At 40.8% G+C, this 25,232-nt stretch overlaps 9 protein-coding genes and 1 long non-coding RNA gene across 14 annotated transcripts; 7 read left to right on the top strand and 3 right to left on the bottom strand.

The window, feature by feature from the left end:
• The first annotated feature begins 98 nt into the window (after nt 1-98).
• Nucleotides 99-4,021, top strand: LOC6585628 (AP-1 complex subunit beta-1). 2 transcript variants are annotated; one of them, XM_002011220.4, is made up of 2 exons: nt 99-222; nt 749-4,021. In XM_002011220.4, the coding sequence occupies exon 2, from the start codon at nt 802-804 to the stop codon at nt 3,583-3,585; it is 2,784 nt and encodes a 927-aa protein (XP_002011256.1). In that variant the 5' UTR covers nt 99-222; nt 749-801; the 3' UTR covers nt 3,586-4,021. The 2 variants fall into 2 exon arrangements, with proteins under 2 accessions (XP_002011256.1, XP_015016455.1); XM_015160969.3 differs by having other exon boundaries at nt 100-222; nt 746-4,021.
• Nucleotides 4,022-4,745: 724 nt separating this feature from the next.
• LOC6585627 (transmembrane protein 198) lies at nt 4,746-9,868 on the top strand. Its single transcript, XM_002011219.4, has 4 exons — nt 4,746-5,178; nt 6,264-6,632; nt 7,139-7,651; nt 7,820-9,868. The coding sequence occupies exons 1-4, from the start codon at nt 5,011-5,013 to the stop codon at nt 7,997-7,999; spliced, it is 1,230 nt and encodes a 409-aa protein (XP_002011255.1). The 5' UTR covers nt 4,746-5,010; the 3' UTR covers nt 8,000-9,868.
• A 2,307-nt stretch (nt 9,869-12,175) lies between these two features.
• Nucleotides 12,176-16,399, bottom strand: LOC6585626 (cytochrome c oxidase subunit 6B2). 2 transcript variants are annotated; one of them, XM_002011218.4, is made up of 2 exons: nt 16,309-16,399; nt 12,176-12,601 (listed from the first exon to the last, which is right to left on the bottom strand). In XM_002011218.4, exon 2 carries the CDS (start codon nt 12,574-12,576, stop codon nt 12,343-12,345), a length of 234 nt encoding a protein of 77 aa, XP_002011254.1. In that variant the 5' UTR covers nt 12,577-12,601; nt 16,309-16,399; the 3' UTR covers nt 12,176-12,342. The 2 variants fall into 2 exon arrangements, with proteins under 2 accessions (XP_002011254.1, XP_043867579.1); XM_044011644.1 differs by having other exon boundaries at nt 12,176-12,640; nt 16,309-16,397.
• Nucleotides 12,612-16,392, bottom strand: LOC6585625 (arginine/serine-rich protein 1). 2 transcript variants are annotated; one of them, XM_032732733.2, is made up of 3 exons: nt 16,309-16,392; nt 15,473-15,741; nt 12,612-14,899 (listed from the first exon to the last, which is right to left on the bottom strand). In XM_032732733.2, exon 3 carries the CDS (start codon nt 14,867-14,869, stop codon nt 13,796-13,798), a length of 1,074 nt encoding a protein of 357 aa, XP_032588624.1. In that variant the 5' UTR covers nt 14,870-14,899; nt 15,473-15,741; nt 16,309-16,392; the 3' UTR covers nt 12,612-13,795. The 2 variants fall into 2 exon arrangements, with proteins under 2 accessions (XP_032588624.1, XP_032588622.1); XM_032732731.2 differs by having other exon boundaries at nt 12,612-14,911.
• Nucleotides 16,400-16,609: 210 nt separating the features above from the next.
• LOC6585624 (ribonuclease P protein subunit p20) lies at nt 16,610-17,341 on the top strand. The gene is made up of 2 exons (XM_002011216.4): nt 16,610-16,886; nt 16,942-17,341. Exons 1-2 carry the CDS (start codon nt 16,740-16,742, stop codon nt 17,284-17,286), a joined length of 492 nt encoding a protein of 163 aa, XP_002011252.1. The 5' UTR covers nt 16,610-16,739; the 3' UTR covers nt 17,287-17,341.
• Nucleotides 17,297-17,848, top strand: LOC6585623 (transmembrane protein 203). The gene has a single exon (XM_002011215.4). It carries the CDS (start codon nt 17,297-17,299, stop codon nt 17,729-17,731), a length of 435 nt encoding a protein of 144 aa, XP_002011251.1. The 3' UTR covers nt 17,732-17,848.
• Nucleotides 17,849-18,022: 174 nt separating this feature from the next.
• On the bottom strand, nt 18,023-19,006 carry LOC122757899. The gene is made up of 2 exons (XR_006358089.1): nt 18,537-19,006; nt 18,023-18,472 (listed from the first exon to the last, which is right to left on the bottom strand). It is a non-coding gene; the product is annotated as an uncharacterized LOC122757899 (long non-coding RNA).
• LOC6585622 (beta-parvin) lies at nt 18,186-20,438 on the top strand. The gene is made up of 5 exons (XM_002011214.4): nt 18,186-18,397; nt 19,002-19,091; nt 19,158-19,429; nt 19,498-19,682; nt 19,758-20,438. The coding sequence occupies exons 1-5, from the start codon at nt 18,277-18,279 to the stop codon at nt 20,191-20,193; spliced, it is 1,104 nt and encodes a 367-aa protein (XP_002011250.1). The 5' UTR covers nt 18,186-18,276; the 3' UTR covers nt 20,194-20,438.
• Nucleotides 20,439-20,898: 460 nt separating this feature from the next.
• On the top strand, nt 20,899-22,287 carry LOC6585621 (FAD-linked sulfhydryl oxidase ALR). Its single transcript, XM_044011641.1, has 4 exons — nt 20,899-20,917; nt 21,009-21,180; nt 21,264-21,505; nt 21,575-22,287. The coding sequence occupies exons 2-4, from the start codon at nt 21,010-21,012 to the stop codon at nt 21,735-21,737; spliced, it is 576 nt and encodes a 191-aa protein (XP_043867576.1). The 5' UTR covers nt 20,899-20,917; nt 21,009; the 3' UTR covers nt 21,738-22,287.
• A 723-nt stretch (nt 22,288-23,010) lies between these two features.
• On the top strand, nt 23,011-25,107 carry LOC6585620 (peroxiredoxin 1). Of its 2 annotated transcripts, none has more exons than XM_015160966.3 (2): nt 23,011-23,117; nt 24,162-25,107. In XM_015160966.3, the coding sequence occupies exon 2, from the start codon at nt 24,162-24,164 to the stop codon at nt 24,744-24,746; it is 585 nt and encodes a 194-aa protein (XP_015016452.1). In that variant the 5' UTR covers nt 23,011-23,117; the 3' UTR covers nt 24,747-25,107. The 2 variants fall into 2 exon arrangements, with proteins under 2 accessions (XP_015016452.1, XP_002011248.1); XM_002011212.4 differs by having other exon boundaries at nt 23,048-23,186.
• The last annotated feature ends 125 nt before the right edge of the window (nt 25,108-25,232 follow it).

Below are 25,232 nucleotides of genomic sequence, written 5' to 3' on the forward strand. Positions count from 1 at the left end.
CATATGCAGCTAAGTGCATTTCATTTTAATAATAATCGATATTTATTTGTCTAGCGATATGCTGACTTAGCAGCACTGGTTGCGCATATTCACTATCGAGCATCCACTCGCAAACACTACACGCACACACACAGACACGCACACCCACATAAGAAGCAGAGCAGCAGTAAGAGAGCAGAAGGAAAAAACGCAAACAAAATTCTTTGAAAAGCTCATTTTAAGGTAAATACCCATTTTAATAATTACATTTACTTTCCATATATGTTTAAATTACGTAGAAAATCGGTAAATTAAAGTCGCGTTTAATTGCGAGTTATTTAATTGGTAAATTTGCATCAATAAAAGTGTGAGACGTGGTTCAAGCCGTCATATGAGTAAACGCTGGCCGTATATATGAAAATATGAGTGTGTGTATGTGGGTGCTTCTTATGGGGCTGATACGCCCCTTGAGGAAGTTGCCCTAGCATTCTAATCAATATTAATGAGATTTGCAGACAGTTATAAATATCATAGCATAATTCCTGCATGTGTAATTTTATGGTATTGCTCTACTACACAATCTTCCCAATAGTATATTAATGAAGTGACAAAACATAAAATTCAAGCAATTGAGGGCTGATAAGCTTTTTGTATGCGGTTTTGAGCTTGGTCGATTTAAAGGGTATTGTGGACAAACGTGATCTTATATACATTTCAAATACCCTTTCCATGATTTCTAATGCAAAGTTCTTTCCATTCGTTTCAGCAGCAAGTTCCCAAGCATAAGAGAGCGAGAGCTAGTGAGAGAGAAAGAACTGCACGATGACCGATTCAAAGTATTTCACGACTACCAAAAAGGGCGAAATCTTCGAGCTCAAATCGGAGCTGAACAATGACAAAAAGGAGAAGAAGAAGGAGGCCGTCAAGAAGGTGATAGCCAGCATGACCGTTGGCAAGGATGTTTCTGCCCTGTTTCCGGACGTTGTGAATTGCATGCAAACGGATAATCTTGAGCTGAAGAAACTCGTTTATTTGTATTTGATGAACTATGCCAAATCGCAACCGGATATGGCGATAATGGCAGTGAATACGTTTGTCAAGGATTGTGAGGACTCGAATCCCTTGATTCGTGCGCTGGCCGTAAGGACTATGGGTTGTATACGCGTGGATAAGATAACGGAATATCTATGCGAACCGTTGCGCAAGTGCCTGAAGGACGAGGATCCCTATGTGCGCAAAACAGCAGCTGTTTGTGTTGCCAAACTGTATGACATCTCGGCAACAATGGTGGAGGATCAGGGATTTCTGGATCAGCTGAAGGATCTGTTGTCCGACTCGAATCCCATGGTGGTGGCCAATGCAGTGGCAGCGCTAAGCGAAATCAACGAGGCCAGTCAGTCGGGCCAACCGCTCGTCGAGATGAATTCGGTGACCATTAATAAACTATTGACGGCACTCAATGAGTGCACCGAATGGGGACAGGTCTTCATCTTGGACTCGCTGGCCAACTATAGTCCCAAGGATGAGCGAGAGGCGCAATCGATCTGCGAGAGAATTACACCACGCTTGGCCCATGCCAATGCCGCTGTTGTGCTCAGCGCTGTCAAGGTGCTGATGAAGTTGCTCGAGATGCTGTCGAGTGATAGCGATTTCTGTGCCACGCTGACCAAGAAGTTAGCTCCACCACTGGTTACGCTGCTCTCCTCAGAGCCGGAGGTGCAATATGTTGCACTGCGCAACATCAATTTGATCGTGCAGAAGCGTCCGGACATCCTTAAGCATGAGATGAAGGTGTTCTTCGTGAAGTATAACGATCCCATCTATGTGAAACTGGAGAAACTGGATATTATGATACGTTTGGCCAATCAGAGCAACATCGCCCAGGTGCTGAGTGAGCTGAAGGAATATGCCACCGAGGTGGATGTAGACTTTGTGCGCAAAGCTGTGCGTGCGATAGGACGTTGCGCCATCAAGGTGGAACCATCGGCCGAGCGTTGTGTCTCCACTCTGTTGGATCTCATTCAGACCAAGGTCAACTATGTTGTTCAGGAGGCCATTGTCGTTATCAAGGACATCTTCCGCAAGTATCCCAATAAGTATGAGAGTATAATTAGTACACTGTGCGAGAATCTGGATACTTTGGATGAGCCAGAGGCGCGCGCTTCAATGGTCTGGATCATTGGCGAATATGCCGAACGCATTGACAATGCGGACGAGCTGCTCGATAGTTTCCTGGAGGGCTTCCAGGATGAGAATGCCCAGGTGCAGCTGCAATTGCTAACAGCTGTGGTGAAACTGTTTCTCAAACGCCCCTCGGACACCCAGGAGCTGGTGCAGCATGTCCTCTCGCTTGCCACCCAGGATTCCGATAACCCAGATTTGCGTGATCGCGGCTTTATCTATTGGCGTCTGCTCTCCACCGATCCGGCTGCCGCCAAGGAAGTGGTGCTCGCCGACAAGCCGCTCATCTCGGAGGAAACGGATCTGCTCGAGCCGACGCTGCTCGACGAGCTCATCTGTCACATTAGCTCGCTGGCCAGTGTCTATCACAAGCCACCAACAGCATTTGTGGAAGGTCGCGGCGCTGGCGTACGCAAATCTCTGCCAAACCGTGCCGCGGGCTCTGGCAATGCGAATGCTGACCAGGGCGAACCTGGCCAGGGATCCGAGTCTATGGTCATACCTAATCAAGATTCGCTCATTGGTGATCTGCTCTCCATGGATATCAATGCGCCTGCCATGCCCGCAGCACCGGCCTCTACAACCAGCAACGTGGATCTGCTTGGTGGTGGACTGGATATACTACTGGGTGGTCCGCCGGCACCTGTAGATTCAGTTGCTCCTGCCGGCGGTGCCAGCAGCCTGCTAGGTGACATCTTCGGCCTGGCTGGCACCTCCCTGTCGGTGGGCGTGCAGATACCCAAGGTCACCTGGCTGCCAGCCGAAAAGGGCAAAGGCCTAGAGATCCAGGGCACCTTCTCGCGACGCAACGGCGAAATCTACATGGACATGACCCTCACCAACAAAGCAATGCAGCCGATGACGAACTTTGCCATACAGCTGAACAAGAACAGCTTCGGCTTGGTGCCCGCCTCGCCCCTGCAGGCTCCACCCCTGCCACCCAATCAGTCCACGGAAGTCAGCCTGGCATTGGCCACCAGCGGACCGATTCAGCGCATGGAACCATTGAACAACCTTCAAGTGGCCGTTAAGAATAACATCGATATCTTCTATTTCGCCTGCTTGGTGCACGGCAACGTGCTGTTCGCCGAGGACGGGCAGCTGGATAAACGCGTGTTCCTGAACACGTGGAAGGAAATACCCGCTGCCAATGAGCTGCAATACAGCCTGAGCGGTGTCATTGGCACCACCGATGGCATCGCCTCCAAGATGACCACCAACAACATCTTCACCATTGCCAAGCGTAATGTCGAGGGTCAGGATATGCTCTACCAATCCTTGAAGCTGACGAATAACATCTGGGTCCTGCTCGAGCTGAAGCTTCAGCCGGGCAATCCTGACGCGACGCTCAGCCTCAAATCTCGCTCCGTGGAGGTGGCCAACATTATCTTCGCTGCCTACGAGGCCATTATACGGTCACCCTAAACAGATCGAGCAGCAGCAACATTTATGAAATTATAAATAATCTATTAATGTTAGCTATATATCTCGATATATAACTGAAATATCTAAATATTACGCGTTGATAAAAACTCTGTTAGAAAGAAAGAAAAGAGAGGAAACCTCAAGCTGTAGCTTATTGAGGCGTATTATTATTATATTATATTATTATCTAATACAATTACATATATATAAACGACTATATATTGAACTCGACTCGATCCAATCGAAGTTGGAAGGCATTCCATTCGTTGTGGGGCTACAACGTATCATCCAATAATTTACTACCCCAAACAAGTTAAAATATATGTTATACCTATACACGCACATTATCAACTCTACGTGCAGATACCCTGTATTTTTTCTATTTCACGTTACGAATATATAAGAAATATATGTACCTTAGTTATAAAACTTAAAATACCTTTTTCTAAATTTTTGCTTAAATATGGTTTTGTCTCTCTCTCTCCCTTAGTATACCCGTTCTTCTCTTTTCAGATGTACAGGGTATCTTGTCGTTTACCTGTCTATTTATGAGTTCGTTCATTTCCTTTCTATGTCAACAAAACTCTCATCTAATCTCCTTACCGTATATGGAATATGTTAGCTCATCCGCTACTATATGATAAACCTTCTTTTAGATAGATGATATTTCATGTCTTCAGTTCTCTTCTGAATTACAGGGTATTTCGCATATGGGTAGACTTAGTCTATACTAGTCTTACTCTACTTTTTCCATCACCGCTTTAGTATACCTTCTTTCATACTTATGAATATTACAGGGTATTTTATCCATATTCATCTCACACAGTATGTTTCACCATAGTGATTTCGCTATATACATTTGTATATAGCCGGGTATCGTGTACTATGTCGTACATTCCTTTCATATACTCACATATTTACAGGGTATAATCGATTAGCCACCTACGCGCACATGCACCTGTGCTTACATTAACCTGCAAAAGCTGTTCCCCCCAGCAGAAAAGCTCAAACAGGCTTCGGCTCTAAGGGCTTTTAAGCTCCTGCTTAAGGGTTGCTGCCCACAGCTATAGCTATCTCCCTCCCTCTTGGTGCGTTTCGCCGTATGCAAAGGCGTTTGCATTGTCCTGTTGTCCCTGTTCAGCGCAAATTGCCCTGCGTTGTTGTACCACAAGTAAATTTATCTTGGCCCCGATAGAAAGGACGAAATTCCTGCTGCCAAATAAGTGATACACAATAGATGGAAAATAAGGGAAAATATATCAAAATAACTTGAATACAGAGCAAATAGATACAGAGCAAAAGTCTTCCAAAAACTGTGCCCGAGCCATTTTTTGTTTTGGGCCCAAAGCAAACATGTGGCACAGCCCGATTCCTGGCTCTGCATACATATAGAGCCATTGCCTTTTGGGGCAGACATTTTGGACAATGAGTGAGACGACGGGCAATGCCAGTGGAGTCGGTGCAGCTGCTGCTCCAGCTGCTGCGGCGGCTCTCCACTCCTTGGACAGCTACGATGTGATCTACGATGCTGGACAGGAGCATTCAGATGATATGCAAAGCGTTTCACATATGGATTGGCCATTTTTGATAAAGGTATTTCATATCTGTATACATGTATGTGCATGTGCGTGTGTGCGTTTTGAGAGTGTGTCAACAACAGCTTTTTGGGCTAACTGACTCATCCAGGCAACCAGCCAACCAGCCAGGCTGCCAAGTGGACAAGCAACTGTGTCAGTGCCTGCACTCGTCCTTGATCGAATTACAGTGCACGCAGGGCAGCAGGCGGCGCGTGGCAAGGGGCGTGGCTTAAGGGTTGTCTGCGTGCATGCGAAATGAGATGCTTGACATGTTTACAGCTTCACTTCAGAGAAGGAGAGAGTGAAAGCAGGAGGGCAAGATGAAAACAAATAAGTGACTAACGGGGTTATATATGGGATTAGCTAAAATGATACTAGATAATATATATCTTTCGGCTTCCTCAACAAAGCTGTAAATTGAATATATTACAAAAAAGGAAATATTTGCAGAATGAAGGTAGCTTATGAAAATATACAAAAGTGAGGTTAGCTTGCAGAAATATAACTAATGTGAGGTTAATTCGAGCAGCTCTATTAGACAAATAATATAATATTATGATTAAAGTGATTTTGTATCTAGTAATCTTTAATTATGCTTAAAGAAGGTAAAAATGTGTCTAATAATAAATATGTATATAAATCCTAGGAAAATGCACATATATCAAGCGGGCATTGCTTGCCCCATATATGCCATTTCAAGGCATTCTAGGCTACTGCACACATATCAAGCTATTATATGCACAAGCAAGAATAGCTAAGCATATAGAAATTTAGTAAAAATGAGGTTATGTACGAGTTCAGTTACGGAAATAATATAAAGGAAACCTGTTCTTAGAATATCTAGATAAAATTGAAGTGCTGACTTAAATTATGAGGTAATTATACCAAAATCAATCGCTTTGAGCAAACTTTGAATTTTGATTTGACTGCAGGAAATGTAAGTTGAATAGAAGGAATGTAGAAGCCGTAAGGTATTTGCGATTCGTATATGCTAAGTCGAGAAACGCTCACTAGACTTGAAGTTTAATGAACTACATAAGGAAAGCCATCACACTGATTCCCTTGATTGAGCTGTTTACACCCTTCATTCTCCACCTCTAGGGCATCCTGGAGAACAGCCAGACATGTGCGCCGACCACACCGGAGACTCTGCCCGCTCTGCTGTGGGCCATCATAGCCGTGTTTGGCATCGTGTACGCCCTGCTCGGCTATCGCTGCCTGCGCGCTGTTGGCTTCCTGAGCGGTTTGATGGTGGGCGCCAACGGGATATTCATACTGCAGGACTTCCAGATCACCTGGCTGGGCAAGCCGGCTGACTCGGCGCTGGCCATTGTGGCCGGACTCCTGGGCGCCGTGCTCGGCTCCACGTATCCTGTCGCCTCGGTGCTGATCAGCGCCTTTGCTGGCGCCCTGCTCTCCGGCGCTGCGATGGCCGTCTGTGTGGCCACAATGCCGGACAACGAGTTCGGGGTGAGTCTTACGTCTTCTCAATCTCATTCTTCTTCATTGTAAGGCTTAGCACATGGCAAATCTTTGCATATGTTGTCCACAGTCATCATTTTCTCTTCATTGTTAAGTTAACATGCACTTTAAGCAGTTGCTAAATCTTCATTGTAACTTTTAACAAATGACGGACTTTTCATTCTATTCAAATTGTTTTTTTGCTCATGTTCATTGTCGTAAAATTAACATGCACTTTTGGCAGGTGCTTAAGCTTCATTGTAGATATTAGCAAATCACATTCCCTTTCTATCTCCCACCGGCTTTATCTCCAATCCGTTCATATAACACTCATTATCATTCTCTCTCTATCTTTCTGGCTCTCTGTCCTTGTCTCTCTCTCTCTCTCTTTCTCCCACCGTCCCGCTCTCCCTCCCTCTGCAAATATGTCCTGTTCTCCTCGTCTCTACGTCTACTAATCTATATATTGCCCTCTCTCTCTCTCTCTCTCTCTGCCTGCCTTCAATCCTCTCCAGTATCGCGAGATCTATGTGGCTGTGGTCGGTGGAGCCGTCATCTGCTCGGTGCTGACGCTGTGCTGCGTCAAGTATGTGACGATACTGACATCGAGCATTGTGGGCACGGCAATGGTGATCGGCGCCATAGACTACTTCATGCACAGCCTGGAGACAATTAACTGGATACTGAGCATGAAGCCGCATCCGCTGCCACCGCCTTGCTATGGCGGTCTCTTGATAACCGCGTGGCCCTTGACCATTGTGATCAGCATCATGGTGCAGTGCTTCATCACCGCTTGGCGCGTGGATCACCGCAAGCGTCTCTACATGCGACACCATCCGCAGCATCCGCATGGCAATCATCATCTGCCCCATGGCCAGCCGGCAGCGGGCGCCGCGGGCGTCGGCAATCCCCATGTGCCGATGCGTCGATCGCAGTCGCGCACTCGCGAGACCCGCGAGGAGGCCAGGCAGCGCAAGTTCCGTTATCTGTATCAGGTGCGAACGGCACGCGGCGATATCATCTCACAGGTGAGTGGCATGCTCGATACTCTGCTCACAGCTTGTAGGCGGGTATAAAGCTCTATTGAGTACCTATTCGACCTCGGGTGCCTTGTGGGAATCCCTTTGTATTCATGCCCAGATATCGGATCTCGTTTCATCTATTCAGCACTAACTTTTCTCATTTGGCCGTTTCAGAACTTTGTGTCGGCTCTGCAGAAGCGCATTCAGCTAAGCGGCACGGAGACGCCGTCGGAGCGGTCCATTAAGACCAGTTCCAATGAGCGGAACACGTTCCGGAGCGATCGCACTCACTTCACGACCATCCACGATCCGGAACTGTGCGACAAAATCGAGATCGTGCGCGACATTGGATAACAAACAAGCAATAGCTACATGTAACTATATCCGTAAGGGGGGACCGGAGTGAGGGGCGTGGCTGATGGGAAACGGGTCGGGGGAAGGGGGCGAGACGAAGGCAGAAACTGGAGCAGAACTTACGGTTAGGGATAGCTGAGACATGTAGCTAAGAGGAGGAAGAGAAATTTCAGGACAAAACTCTGAAGAAGCTTTAACTAAAACAGAAGGAAAGAGATAGAGGGACAGAGAAGGGAGTAGTGGGTTAGAATAGGTCTGGGTTATGAAACATGTTTTTGGTTAATCAAAACATAAAGAAGATATTTCAAAAATATCTCAGTTGAAAAACAAATTGCTTCATAGAATTTGAAAAAAAAACACACACACAATTTAGATATGATGGAACTATTGATATGATATGCAATATATAAATTGGGGGAGTACAGAGCTGAATAGTCAATGAAGTACGTTTGGAAACTATAGCTGAAAGCTATAAGCGAAAAGCAGAACTGCTCAATAATTGATTAGGTGAAAAACTAAAATTGATAAACAATCATTAAGATGTCAGTTGATTAGCGGCAGTTAATAAGAGATATCGAAACCAGTAGCTGAATGGCTGAATAATCAGCATTAGCTGTAAAAATGAATACCTAAAGCAGAGTTTAGCTGAATAGCTAAAGGTAGGTAAAGAATTTTTAAAGAGTGTCTAGTCTGTTCGTTAGCCGAATAGCTGAATATTATAAAACCTCCGCTGAATAGCCGGATTTCCTAAGCAACATTTGAACATTTCGGCTGAATAGCGGAATATGAGCTAAATGGACTCAACAAATTTCTGGGAAAATGTATTCCTATGATATCTGTATTCCTAGCCATATATAGTGTTGTCAGATCTATTTGGAACAAGCTATTCGCTAAACTTCTCGATAGATAATAACTAGCTGCAGTTTCCACAAAGAGAATCACTTTGTACTTCAGCTCTGGCTTTTGCATTGCATGGCCCTTAGAGGGCGCGGTCTATTGAGATCTGTTTGGATCCACTTTGATCTAGAACGATCTTCTTTGATCTATAGCTATAAACTACATAGAATGTTTGTTCTCCAGAAAGAAAAAAACAAAAACAAAATGTTACTAGCAGCTAAACGAGTCTAGAGTAGTCAAGAATATATAGTATTGCCGATCAGGTAGCACTTACGCTACATATATAGAGAGAGCTCTTCAAATAGAGATAAATATAAGTACGTGATCGTAAGGTTATATGGAAACGTAATGGTTGGTCCAGTTCGAATAAAGCATTGTTTCTCTTCACACTAAGCTATATATGGTAGATATTTATATATATATAGCATATATCTAAAGTGCATATTATATAGATTTTAAGCTAAGTTTCGCGTATTCCTTGTGTGCTCTCTTTAAACTGGAAACTAAAAACTTTTACTACTGATTTTTATGTATCTGTGTTATAATTATACTAAAAGGCATTTAACTAACCTATATATATTCAGCTATATATCACATATATATAGCCAGATATGTGTATATATATATATATATATCACAGTTTTCGCAAGTTTTTCAATTTAAGGAACTCTTCAAATATCTATAGAAATATAGATATAAGTATATATAGTACATTAAGTCTATGGCATTTACTATTTAACAACTGATGTTTCCTTCGATTTTTGATCAAGTACTCCATAATAATATCTAGTTGTATACCTATTAAGTACAATCAATTATGTCCACAAAAGCAGCTCTCCAAGTTTTCAAGTTACATAATTCAATGAAAAAAAATTGAGTTCATAAACTAACTCAGAGTAAGCCGAAAGTTAATTCACTATAAAAGTTTAAATATAAAAATAATAAAAAAAAAAAAATCAAAATTATGTTTCAGTTGGAAACTTACTAAGAGTAAGCCAAATAATATAAGCACTTCACTAAAAACTAAACAGGAAAAAATCTAAAACTAATTAAAATGCATATAAAATTAATAGGTTTACTCATAGTAAGCCACAAGATATTAAAAAAAAAAATAAAATAAATAAAGAAATAAATAAGGAAAGAAAAACTAAAACAAATTAATTGAGAATCTACTGAGCCAAAATATATAACATATTTCCCAAACAAAAAAAAAAAAAAAAAAAAAAAACTTAATATATATAAATAAATAATGAATACTGTATAATTGAGGATTAGAGAATTTACTTAGAGTAAAACCTAATTCACTAAAAAAAAAGGAAATTAAATACAAATAACAAAAAAAATAAAAGAAAATAAACAAAACTTGAGTTTGGGAAACTTACTAAGAGTAAGAAAAATATTTTAAAACTAAAAAACATAAAAAAAGAATATACAATTTTAGCTTTGATTAGAGATTTAAGATTAGTTTTAAGCCTACGATTCGCAGTACAAAAACGCAAATGGATTCTTTTGAGCAACAATTTGGGCACTATCAGTCAGTCCACTGGCTTAACATGCATGTTAGAGCGCATGTCAAATGAGCAAGCCAAAACCAACAAAATTTGCTGCCGTCCGCAATTTGTTAAAACGGTTTGGACAATTATGCAATTCAAATGGAATTTTTTATTTAATTTTATTTATTTTTTTTATTATTTGTCAATTTTATGTAAGCCCTAAGCAATGCGTAAGCATTTGAGAAAAATATGATAAAAATAATAATATTGAAATATATATATATAAAAAAAAAACTGTTGTCTAACAAGAGTTGCGAAAAAATCGGTAAATAGTTAATATTAATGCAAAAGCCCATTTTATATGGAATACTAAGTAGCATAAAAACCACGCAAAAAGCAAAAAAATTAAACTAAAATAAATAAATGGAACAAAAATAATTAACACAAATAAAAACTGCAAATAAAGTAAGATAAAAAATTAATGAAATTAAAAAAAAAAAATAAAAATAAAAAAAAAATATATATGTATCTAGCATTGGCTAAGCACAAGTTTCTAATAAACAACAAAAGAAAACCAAAGCAACAGATAGTCAGAGCTTAAATACCCTGTAAATTTATGAAGGTGCTTGCTACAGATGAGTGGGTATATACCGCACCGCTCCTCTGTCCCACACAGCTTTTGTTAAGGATAACTTCTTTGCCCATTGCTCGTGATCCATCAGAAATATTCGGCCCTCGAGCTTTACATGAACTAGGTACATCAAATTTGTCATATGAATGCCAATAAGGCCGGTCAACATGCATCCCATATCGGAAACCTTTGAAGCATGGCAATTCGAGTCCAAAATTAGTTACTTTACTTAAGGCTAAGTCATATAGAACTGTGATCCCAGGTTTCTTGAGCCATAGCTCGATCAACTGCATCGAATTTGGTCTACGGATAGCATAGAACGACACTCCCAAAATATTTCCTAGATAACTCACCTGTGACCTTTAAACTAAAGTAGCCTTGCCGCAAATTTTATTTGATAATATGTTATCTTACCGTACAGACTGGCCGTCTATTCCCATTCCACATACCATAATTCAAATATCGAGCTACCTTTGTAGCAAAGACTCCTAAAGCAGAGTTCTTTCTGTTTAGTGAGCCATAGCTCGGGCAACTGCCTCAAATTTGATCTACGGATACTTCCTAGACAACTCACCTGTGACTCAATCTGATTCTACTACTACAGATACAGATTTCGTATACAGAGCTGGGAAAAGTAATGGAACATTGGCTTAAGAGTCTAGGCTAGATTGATTTAACGCAAGATATTGGTCTATTGCTCTTGATCGATGATATATAAATATATATATGCTATATATTCCATACTCAGCTAGGATTTTGCTCTAATGAAGTTAACTCTGCTCCATTTTATCCATTACTCTTTTGCCTAACTGTATTCTTAAAAGTTGGACACAGTTCAAAGAGCTCGACAAGCTGATCATGCTATTAAGGGACAGATGATCGCCTGATAGCATTTATAGATATCTACATATACATATATGTATATAGCGATTTATATGTACATATATATGTATATAGTTAGTTCCTTTCTTATCGTCAATGTATTTCACAATTTATTGATCAAATACACTTAATTTGTCGGCACGTTTTGTTGTCGTGTATCGACTATATAGCATAGATCAAAATACTATATAGAAGCATGTTCGTGTGTGTGTGTGCGTGTCTGTGTGTGTGAGTGTGTGTACAGAAGAAGAAACAAACAACCGACTAGTTGAATTAATTTGTAACAATTGTATTTTGTTGCCTTTTCCTAAACGCTTTGCTGTTGTTCTCTTTTTTCTTTAACTAGCATAATTAGCTATTGTTGTTGTTGTTATCGAGTAGGAATAGGCTGCAGTTGTTGGTTGTTAGGTAGGTAGAGTGTAACTTCCTAAATATATTGCTTAGATACGACCGGGAAAGGTGCCGCTCTCGCGCTGATCGTCCCACTTCTCCACCCAGGCGTTGGGGCACATCGACTTGTAGACCTTCTTGAAGTAGTTGCATGGCTCAAAGTTCTCGCCGCGCTTCTTCTGGCATCGATGGTAATCCAAATAGGATTGGTAGCAATATCTGGTCACGTTCTGATTGGGGAAACGTGGATCGAAGGGCGCAGTCTCCATCTTGTAGGCGGACATCGTGTCAACTGTTGTTGATTTATCGCTGTTTTTTGATTTCGACATGAAAAATTGCATAAACGGACTTTTAGAGTAAACAAAACAAACCCAAAAACAACGAACAACGAATGAAAAGCCAACAAAAAGTGATGAATTGAGTGGTAAATGATAAAATAATGAAAGCATAGAGACAGAGTGTGGGGGCACAATATCAGAGGTAGGAGTAGAGAAAGAGAGAGAGAGAGAGAGAGAGAGAGAGAGAGAGAGAGAGAGCGGGTTTGAAGAAAGAGAGGCAAGTCAATATAGACAGAAATGGAGAGTCAAAGTAGTCAGAAAGAAAATATTATAATAGATAATAGTTGAGGTTTAAAGTTAGATTTGGTATGGGATGATTATACAGTAAGGAATAGTGAAGGGCAGATAGAGATATATCGTATATAGTCAACATTGACAAGGAAGGAAATATCACAGACAGAGCGAGGCAGAGTCCATGTCGATAGAGAGATAAATATTGAAATAGACGGTATGAAACAAAGAGATGAAAGACATGTAACAAGGGGAGAGAGCGAAGAGAAAAATGTAGGTGAAATAGGTGTAATGATATAGTTAAATGTAAATTAATCATATAAAAATGTATATTATAATAATAATATAGCAATAATAATAATTAATGATTTCATAAAAGTCGCAATTCAATGCAAGTCGAATTTCATTTCAATCGAGCGCGTTAAATAGGGAAAGATAAAAGAGAGAGATAGAGAGATATATAAGGCATACAAAATTCTGCACTCTGTTTGCTTTATAAGTAATTACACACACTATGAGCTGAGCTTTATCTTTAGATATATAGTATTTAAATATAGAAATCCGTACAATCTAGCGCTTAATCTAAATATTGATATATATATATCAGATTATACTGTACTTCTTATCTACTAATTATGTTTCTTTTCAGATTATCCCCATCATTTAGATGTGTTGCAAGTTGCATACAAAGTCTGTTAGTATATATAGCAAAGGAGATTTGCTTGCCTATTCGTATCAAACTCTTAACCATATATATAGCTGATTGTATTTTTGGCAACCAATTAATTATGTTGGTTGTGCTTATTGCATTTTGTGATTAGTGTTTTGCCTGCGTTCAAGTTCATATTTTCGTTTGTTGTGCGTACACCTGCATATATATATATGTGTGTATGGGGTTATGTAGATGTAGGTGTATGTGAATGTGTTTCGTAGACTATTTGACCAGCGGTCTTTTGCCATTGTCCGTATCGCAGGCATTGCTCTTGTACTTGTTTACTTCAGCCAAATACAATGACCAAAAGTCTTTCGGGTCCACATCTCTCTCGCTGGGTGTCTTCAATTTGGCAACGACGCCCGTTTTTAAGATTTTGCCACCACGTCGACGTCCAACCATTGGTGGCGGCGGCGCCGATTTGCCAGTCGCTGCAGCGGCTATATATGGCGCAGCTGGTGTACTGGCAGCGCCTGCAGCAATCGCTGGCAGAGCACCAAATGGACTGATAACTGGATTGGGCTCCAACAGCGACTGTGGCTGATCGCGAAGGGCAACTCCTGCTTTGGCATTAGCTGCGGCTACTGCTAAAGGGGCTGTAATGGCTGGTGAAGCTGACGCAGCTACATCTGCTGTTGGCTGCTGCTGCTGCTGCTTTTCTTGTTGACCCTGCATCTTCTTGAAAAGCTCCATGAAGGAGCCATCGTTGGCAAAAACGGGATGCGATGCCTCTTGCTTCGGCGGTGGATACACTTTGCCTTCGCGTGCGAGTGTCTCGCGTAGTTTTGCTTCGATTTCACGATGTATACGCTCCTTATCGAATGGCTCATCCGTATCGAGATTGTAATAGGCGCCCACGGCGGACATTGTATTATCCTTGGTGTTCATTTTATTGCCTCCATTACCATGGGCCCGACGTGCTGATGCAGCTCCTGCTCCTGCTCCTGCTCCTGTTGAAGTGGAGGCGGAGGAACACGACGTTGGACTTGGAGTGCGACTCTCTCGTTGATAATAACTGCGTCTCGAATAGTCCCTGTCCCATTCCTTCTGGCGATCACGTGAATCTCTACGATGACGATGCTGGTGCTGCGACTGATAATGATGACGACGACGCTGGCGCTCCAAGGAGCGACTGCGACTCCGGCTGCGACTACGACTGCGGCTATAGCGACGTTCGCTGCGTCGACTGCTACTACGATCCTGATAGCCAACGCAACGTTGTCCCCCGCCACGCCGCTGCTGATGCTCACCGGACTGCTGCTGCTGTTGGTAATAGGGTAAACGTGCCGCAGACATTTCCGTTTGGCGAAAGCGACGTCTGACGATCTGCAATTCAAACTGTGCCGCGTTAAATTCAAACAATTGCCGTTTTGTCGTTATACCTATATACAATATAATGCTTGAAACGATTTTCGTCATGGAGACGCCTTTTCGCTCTGTCGCCAACAATTTCAAAAACATAGTCTTGATTCGATTGATTCGTTTTTATGTTGCTTTCTTTGGATTTCTTACAATTTGCCTGCTTTTTTTTTTGCCTGGGTGACCATATTCTTATTCGATTTTATCTTATGCATTATGCACACAACTTGCAATCTCTATCGCTGATGGCAGAGTTGCCATACAGAGTCGCGGCAAGCTTTCATTTTCTGCTATCACTAGGAGCACATGAAAGAACATGGAACTGTATGCGTGTCTGATTAATTGCAAGCGGACCACAAAAATCACACACTCACAGACCAGGTTTTGAGGCTGGTGAAAAAGACATATATGGTCACTCTGAGATCTAAGGCAATTAGAATAATGTGAACCGAAATTCATAGCCTTATGCAATTGCAATTTACTTGTTTGGATTGTTCATTTTTGCTTGATTGTTTGGTAATAAGGAATTTTAAAATTTACTTGTATGCTTTATCCCACGTTTGCCGTTGTTGCTGCAGCTCTCGCCGTGATGTGTTGATGTTTGTTGTTGTTCTTGCTGTAGATATCCGCAAAGTATTGCCACACTTTTTTCTAGCTGCACTTGCCTGGCTGCAGCTGGAGCTTGAAACGAAGTTCGCGCGATCTGGTGCGTTGGGTCGCGTGCGATTAATAAGTTTTATTTTGTGCTTGCTTTGCTGCTGTTTGTAACTGTTTAACTGAAATCGGTTGGGAGCGGTTTTTTGTTTGTCCTGCATGGAAAAATGAACTTGAACGCATGAATACAAAACGTTACTTGAATCAAATGCGCTGTGCAAGTAGATTGTTTATAATAATTACTTCATTTTCTCATTTCTTTAATTTTCTTTTTCTTACTTTTTAGATATATTCGTTTGTGGTTAGAATACAGATACGAGATACTTAACGGGGCAGCATCGAAAATTGCGTTTCAGCGTACAATCCGAACTTATGTAACTAACGTCTAAAGAACTTCCAACTGTCATTTTTTTAGCTTATATTATTATCTTACTCTTATACCAAAAGATGAAAACTCAGCAAATTGTGTGTAATACAAATTAATTAGGAGTTATGTAATTTTTTCTTTGCCTGCTGCCCAAGCCTTTGCAGCCAGCGGCGTTGAAAATGTGTATGTGTAAGTAGGAATGTGTGTGTATTTGTGAACTTATGACAAATATTTGTTTGCGTGTGTGTTGTTGCATAAATACAATATTCTGTGTCACTGTTTTACAATTTGTTTTAGTTGCGTACTGATGATACGATTTTGTTGTTGTGCTTGTTGCAAAGAAAAAAAAACATACCTTTGTTATTACGGAAAGTACAATGAAAATTTTTCAACTGCTGGATAATTCTAGCTGTGTTACGAGCACGAACCAATCGACGATAGTATATGAGATGTACGATAAATGTTATACAAATATCGAGTAAATGTCAAAAAATTGACAGCTAAAGCAGGGTTGCCAGATGACTGAGAGCGCCATCTGCCGTTATTTTAACAGCACTACGGCTGTTCTCACATATGATTTGGCAACTCCAGCAGGCTGCCTGATCTGACGCCATCTACCGTGCAATTTGTAAATTGTAGCTTACAGCGATGCATTATGCACATATCGTTATCATTTTTGCTAGTCGTATTTTGCATTTTCTGCAAGCGAAGTCTTAATAGTTAGATGCTTTGTGCACGGTCACAAAGCATGGGCCACTGATTATTGGTTTGTAGTGGCTGTTGATAATGGACAGTCATCCACCAGAACGCGGTGCAAAGCCAAAAAGCAATCGCAATAAACAACAAAGCCAACACATTGTACGAAAACTTCCGCCTCGTGTAACAAACGACAAGCGAAATAATATTTACATTACAAGCAAGTCAGACTTTAAGGTAAGCAATACATTTCGCTGTAAACAATCCATTAATCACTTTAATTGGTGCATAGGCCCAACAAAAACGATGCGAAGATCTGTTGAATGCGGGCACTAAGGAAATCTATTTGCATTGCATGGGTTATTCGATAACACGTGGGCTTACTTTGGCATTGCGACTTATCGATAACTCGGACGGTGCTCTAAGCTACGCAATAAACACATCCACTATCAAGCTGGTGGATGAACTGCATCCACTTTGTGATGAGGACGACATAACCTACAGACAACGCAACAATTCCGCATTGCACATCAAAATCTTCAATAACAGTCTGTTCGATATTGTGGTACCCAAACTGCCAGCACAGACGAGCTGCACAGAGGTTAACATTAAGAAGCCACAAAAGAAACAGAAATAGAGAGAGAATCATGTTTAAACTGTCAGAGCTGGTGCGCTGGCTTGGCTTAACGGAATTCGAGATTTTAGTTAATCTGTGTGGGCTGCTCGTCTTCACCATCTCACTAGCCTTCAAGATCTCTGGTACATTGAATAATGTCTTACCAGAGGTAATGTGCGATTGGTTCAGCATATTCAGTCCATTATTCTTTATCGATATTTGCAATGCTTATTTCTGCGTTATTGTTGGCATACGCATGTATTTGGATTCAGATAACAAACGGAAGGCGTTGCATCGGTTCATGTGGAGCACATATTTCCTTGTACTTATCGCGATCTTCAAATATTTGTTATGTCTAAAGCTATCAGGCAAAACAGGCCTTGAATACAGTGAAGTCTTCTCACCAATTTTTGTGCTGCTCCAACTGGTAGCAGTACGCGCCTGCCAGTTGCCCAACTCTATTTAAAAAGCCTACACTATATATTTATATATGTATAAAAGCCCCCTGGAATGTATATCATAAGTTATATAGTAATGTAAGAGAGTTATAAAAAATCAAATACATGACTGTTTTAAATATAAATCCGCTTATTATTAATCGCAGTATATTTAAACGACCAGTTAAACTATGAGATTCAGCTGGGATCACAACTCTATCGATTGCAGGGCCGCCAATAATCTTAAACTTTTTATTGTAATTGCTATTGTTTGGATGAAAATACTAAAAACATTACCTTACATCCGTAATACATATAAATAACATAAACATCTGCCGATAGACTTTTAATTTATCAATAACATTTAGCTATAAATTTTCTATATTCTTTGGAGAGCCCTTAAGATTTAAAGATTTCACTGATAAGTATCGATTAATTATATCGATGACACCAAATAAAAGGAGAGATAAAGCCTATCGGTAATCCAGTCAATCGAGTGTCTTGCTGCTCTATCGCACGGCGTTCGCTCTGTTTTATTCGTTTTTTATTTTGTTTGCGTTGCGCACACACAGAGATGTCGACTTTAAATCGCCCCAAATCTCCGCATACGCCCACAGCCATTAAGAAGGGCGAGAAGGAGGATAGCATCTGGGAAAAATTCAGTACACTCGGTCGCAAACGCGGCACACGAGAAGGTGAGCTAGATCAACCCCCACCATTCCCCTCGGCAAGCCCCTACACCCCAGCGAAACGGAATAGCTCAGTGAAATCTGCAGAATAAGGCCAAATATGGTAACAACATAAACTGAAGCAATTTGTTCAATAAGTGCTTACAACTATATATTCATTCGTCCTATGATATACCCAAGGAACGGCCAATTGCAGTGTATACTGCTAACAGATGTGCATTGAGTCTCTGTGTGCTAAAAAAAAAAAAAAAAAAAACATTGCGTCATTTACATTTGTGACGCATACAGACTGAACAGACTGATCGGTTGTTAGTTGTAGGTGTATGCTCGAATATGACTGTATGTGTGTTCATTTGAGTTAGGGCACTCAAAAATTTATAACAGAAAATTATTTTTATTTAGTGTAGGTAAATTATTATCAATACAAATTTTGCTTTTCCCTTCTAATGTGTACAGCGGATTAATTTATCCATTTTGATTTCAAATGGCAAGCGCTTATCTCTAACGATGTCGCTCGCCTTGTCGCACTGGTGACGTCACCAGTTATTGTTTACATTTTCGCTATTGCCTGCTCACTCATACATACTCTTCCAATTTGTGTCTTTTACAGTTAAGAAGCTCCAGGAAGAAGGCAAATATGCAATCGATTCGCCTGGCTCGCCCAATCAGTTTGATATACCGCCCGAGGATTATGCGCTGCGTAAGTGATCAAATGAATTATCGATAGAATATGTCTATACAGACCTTGTATTATCCGAACCGTTAGGTGAGCATGAGCAACGCGCCGTAATTGATCCACAATCAATCAATGATCCAGAAATGCTAAAGTTGCAAAGAATTCTCATCGATTGGATTAATGATGAGCTGGCGGAGCAACGCATCATTGTCCAGCAACTGGAGGAGGATATGTACGATGGCCAAGTGCTGCACAAGCTGTGGGAAAAGCTAACGGGAAAAAAGCTGGATGTACCAGAGGTAACACAATCGGAACAGGGACAACACGAGAAGCTAAACATTGTGCTTAAGGCCGTTAATCACGTGAGTCAATGCCGCCGAACAAAAACAATCAACTTGGCGAATACAAAAATAACGTATATTGCTCGCAGACCCTTGGCTTCCATCAGAAAATACCCAAATGGTCGGTGGCTAGCGTTCACTCCAAGAACATTGTTGCCATATTGCATCTGTTGGTTGCTTTAGTGCGCCATTTTCGTGCACCTGTGCGTTTGCCAGAGAACGTTTTCGTCACCGTGGTCATAGCCGAGAAGAATGCCGGTGTTCTGAATGCACAGTGAGTGAAAGATTTGCCCGTGTGTCTCCATATTCAATACGTTGCTTTCGTTTTCGTTTTGATTTTGATTTACAGGAAGTTCCAGGAGCAAATCACCTCGGAATACGATGATTTGGGTATGCGATGTGAAAAGGATGCATTCGATACGTTAATCGATTGTGCACCCGATAAGTTGGCCGTCGTAAAGAAATCTCTAATTACGTTCGTCAACAAGCACTTGGCCAAGCTCAACTTTGAGATCAACGATCTAAACACCGATTTTCGAGATGGCGTTTATTTATGCTTGTTGATGGGACTCCTGGGTGGATTCTTTGTGCCCCTGCACGAATTTCATTTAACCCCGCAGGATGTTGACCAAATGGTTAGCAATGTTGCATTTGCTTTCGATCTGATGCAGGATGTGGGACTACCAAAGCCAAAGGCCAGGCCCGAAGATATTGTCAACATGGATTTAAAGTCTACGCTGCGTGTGCTTTATAGCTTGTTTAGCACGTTTAAAGAATTTGCCTAAATGCCAACATATTTGCTACTTTTTCTCTTAATTTCTAATCATTTTTGTTATACATAAATTATTAATGTATGCATGTAGATGCAATTTAACTTTACCTAACTATTTATATTTTAATATATTTGTATGTGTACGTGTGTATGTGTGTGCATCTAACACATTTGTTAACTGTAGTTGTTACTAAATGAATTTTATATACATTTTTGATTGTATTAAAACCAAGAAATAAAAAGTGCCTTGACAATTGACAATGTAGTTTTGTTGCTGTAAATCTACAGATAGACACGAAATTACGTTTCGCCGTACGGCTTTTCGTTTAATGTAGTTTTTATTTTCCACACATACACACACACACACACGTTGAGCGACATATAGAGAAATGGAAAAAGTATCAAAAAATTATATTGTGTAGTTTGGAATTATCGTCTTAGTTTAAAAAAACACGAAAGAGGAAAAACCTGCGTTTTGAATTAACGTGCACTAATCGAAGATATTTGTGGCAATTTAGCAGCGCTGCCAGACTTTTGGCAGCTAGTAACAACAACTACCTGCAGCGATGTTCATTAACAGTGCCTCAATATTGCGTTAATCGAATCAGAAAAATCAGCGTTAAATACATCGCTGTTAAAAAAATCAACAGAATACAAAGAACGACTCAGATTTGCGTTAACGGTAAGCAGCTGACTGCCCATGTGGAAAGTATTCATTCGACGTCACAGCTATCAAAGTAAGGTAGCTCCTAATCGCGAGGGCGCCCGATTGATTATACGCCGTCTACAAAAAACTGTTTTGCGAATTTTGCGTGATCCCGATTTCAGGATGTCAAAATCATCATTTCAGCAGAAGCCAGCGGAACCAGAACCTCAGGTGGATGGTGCGCAATTTAACGTACATCGAAATGGAAAACCGGATAGCAATTGTCGCACATGCAACGATTTCAAGTCATGGTCCAAACAGCAGCGCCTTATATCAAATACGCAAGCAGCTAAGGTATGTCCATTTATTGCTGTTAGTTTTAGTGACTTAAAAATACACATAATTACTCTCTCGCCCTCTCTCTCTCTATCCCACAGGAAAAGCATATAGCCGCCAGCGAAAAGCTAACTGTAAATGCAGCCGGCGTTGCCGCACCCCGAGAAGATTGCCCCTTGGATAAGGTACGTCTTGGCATATCTACTTGGGGCCTGCTGCATACCATGGCTGCCTTTTATTCCGATAATCCCACTGACACAGAAAAACGAGATATGCGCACCTTTTTCGAAGTACTCTCGCGTTTATATCCATGCGAGTATTGTGCCAAAGATTTTCGCTCAGAGTAAGTGCAAACAGTTTGACTCGCACACAAGTGCAAAAAGGTGACCATATTATTTTGTATACCCCGCAGTATCGAAGTGAATCCCGTAAATGTTAATTCACAAAAGGATTTAGCTATGTGGTTGTGCAACTTTCATAATCGAGTCAACGACAAGCTTGGTAAACCACTCTTCGACTGCAGCAAAGTGAATGAGAGGTGGCGTGACGGCTGGTTAGATGGATCCTGTGATTAGGCTTAACATAATAAGCTGCAAACATGGATACGCATGCTTATATATATAAGTATATATATATTTATATATATATATATACATATATATATGAGTGCTATATACACACACACTACAACAGATAGTCAGACGCACAATGCAACTCTAGCTGATCGGTCAGATACCAACCTATCCAATTCCCACAGTTAAATCGGTCTGGTTTGGCGACATTTGGATCATTGATTGTTAAACATATTTGGACAAGCTGGTCAAAACGGAGTGATTCCAATCCAGTTGGCTGCACAGATGTACAGATTCAAGTCCAATTTTACCAGAAAGAACGACAGTGAATCAGTTCCGGTGCGGTAACGAGAGTACCTCCTACCATAATTTCGCAATAACCGCCGGCACTTGCAGATATTCATATATGTATGTATATACATATATGTTGTAATAGACAAATGTTAAAGTTTAATTTTGTATGTTGGTCGGTCGCTGACTATGTAAGAGTTGTATTGTGGTGCAAAATTTCGTATTTTCTGTTTGTATTATAATAACATTATCTAAAAACAAATTGTGTTAATTTCTTTACTTCTTGAGATTTACATATTTGTATGTACATATAAATTACAATGATTAATGCAAGAATTACATCAGATTGCATGAATTTCGCCATCCCCTCCTATGGATTTATCAGCTGATAGAATTTTAGCTTCCATTTGTCTAACAGTTCGATGCCCCTATCATGGCGAACAGCTGACTAGGTGTTGCATCACAGAGACTTTACAGTAATGATGAACAGCTTCACTTGTGGCTCGACTTGTGTGTTGTGTGATGAATTGTTTATCATATGGTGCATTTACGCATATTTATTCATGAAATATAACAAGTCGCTAATGTATAAAACTGAGATCATATTTGTTCACTTTAGCGAACTTCCACAGTAAAAGTTACTTGACATAAAAATTGAGCAAATATACCGCCAAATTGCGCAGAGTTGCCATATCGAAAACAGCACATTTCTAAAACTTTATCAAACGTTCTAGCACTTGCAGTTTCATACATATAGATACTAATAAAAAGCAGTATGCTACTTTCGTCACAAAATAAGTATGAAATGTTTAGCTTTATTTAAATTGTATACTGGCCTGGTCTGTTGCTCCATCTTAAGTTAAAGGTCGTCATGTGTTTTTCACGTATTGCGCTCTCTCATTCTCGCAAACCGCCATACTGGCAAGCTCACCGAAAAGTGCGCTCTTTTCGCTCAATCTATTTCGATTACATACTTTAATCGGTGGGCTCGGGCAGCTCGTTTCGCGTGCTTTTTAAATGAACTAACTATTCGCATAAAGTTGTCGAGCCGAGTGGACGTACTGGTTTTCATCGAGCTATAGAAATAAAAAGGTTCGCATCAACGCGCTTAATTAACCAACTAATTTGTCGCTAAACTTGAGTGTACTAAAAATAAGTAAAGTGAGTTATTTTTTGTGAACAGGTTGTTTAGTAGAAAGAGAGCAGCAACAATTTTCTTTTTTTTCTCTTGAATTATGAACATTCCCCAAATTATTGATAAAATCAAAGAGAAGTTACAGCTGAACGTAAGCCTTAAATGATGATTGTCGTTGTTCTTGTTGTTGTGCAGAAGATTATTTCACAAGTTTTGCGCACAATGTCTACGTATTATATATGTATGTACATATACATTCATACAACTGTATATACATATGTACATAGTCTTGTTGGCACTCACACATATATACATACATGCTGCTCCCCGACGTTTCCGCTGTTTTTTTTTTTTTCATCGCAATTTTAGCCGGCAACAACGTCATAGCGGCAGCGGCAACGACAGTGGAATCGATTCTATCATTCGATCATTTTTATTGAAATGAATTGAAAGTATTTTCACATTAGGCACATAATATTGTAATTGCAAACGTTTAATACTAAATGTACACAATTTCGTGCCATTTTTGCCACATACCGTAAAATTCCACAAATTCAAAAGGTCACAAAGGGGAAAGAGTCTGCAAGTCATTCAGTTATTGCACTTTTCGTTTTGCGCCCATCTTCTACAATTGGAAATATTTGTTGGTCCGCCATTTTTTTGGATCAAGTTTCGCCATCTTTGTCTGTGCCTTTTGAAAGGTCTATGGAATGCTGGGTCGAATGGAAGTTTACATTAAAAATAATATTTGCACAATTTGCACTTAGTTTTTGTTCTTAAATATATATATTCTCAAACAGACAAAATGTACCTAAACGTAAAGAAAAAATAGAAAAAATTAAAGGACTTAGGTTTTGGTACGTTCGCAGTCTTAAACACTGGTAGTGCAAACGTATCTAACAGCTAAGTGGAGCGATCGGCTTTTGGTTCGATTGTACCACAGCTGGAGTCGCTTGATTGCATATGAAAAATCCTAACTTTATTTGAATCACTTTTCTTAGATGCCGCAACTTCAAAAACCCGCACCCGAATTCTCCGGTACCGCCGTGGTCAATGGCGCCTTCAAGGAGATCAAGCTGAGCGATTATAAGGGCAAATATTTGGTGCTCTTCTTCTATCCACTCGACTTCACCTTCGTCTGCCCCACCGAGATCATTGCATTCTCCGACCATGCGGCTGAGTTCCGCAAGATCAATTGCGAACTGATTGGCTGCTCCACGGACAGCCAGTTCACCCATTTGGCCTGGATCAACACCCCACGTAAACAGGGTGGTCTAGGCAACATGGACATTCCACTGTTGGCCGATAAGTCGATGAAGGTGTCTCGAGACTATGGTGTTTTGGATGAGGCAACTGGCATTCCATTCCGCGGCCTCTTCATCATCGACGATCAGCAAAATCTGCGCCAGATAACCATCAACGATTTGCCAGTTGGCCGTAGCGTGGAGGAGACACTGCGTCTAGTGCAGGCCTTCCAGTACACTGACAAGTATGGCGAGGTGTGCCCAGCCAACTGGAAGCCCGGCCAGAAGACCATGGTGGCCGATCCCACCAAGTCCAAGGAGTACTTTGCCACCACACCCTAAGCTAACCATATATGTATGTATATATATATTCGCCCAATTTGATGCGTTGCGATATTCTTCCATTAGATGGAAGGGAGAAAGAGAGAACATGAAGAGCAAATCAAGCTGCGTCGCTCTTGCATCAAATGGAGAGGCTGCTCACATACACACAAACTAGCACACACACACGCCTGCACCCATATATTATAATATAATGATAATCTAGCGCTAGTTCGCACTATATGTACCAAGTACTAACTTACCCCGAACCCTTCCCCCTACAAGCAACACACATATAAATGTATACATGTAATTTAAGCAGAAAGTTTTCACAAGTTCTGTCTTACTTGCAACAATAAAGCCGCATTGAATCGTAATTGAACACGTGGGCCGGTGGCTCAAATCGTTTACTTATTTTATCTGCTCAGGTTTAGTAACTGCCTTCCGCCGGTATTACCGGGCATGTCGACTTCGACTTTGCCTTATCTTTCGACTCTGCACACAGCT

This window comes from Drosophila mojavensis, unplaced genomic scaffold (assembly GCF_018153725.1).
Source record: "Drosophila mojavensis isolate 15081-1352.22 unplaced genomic scaffold, ASM1815372v1 contig_136, whole genome shotgun sequence".
Lineage (NCBI taxonomy): Eukaryota > Metazoa > Arthropoda > Insecta > Diptera > Drosophilidae > Drosophila > Drosophila mojavensis.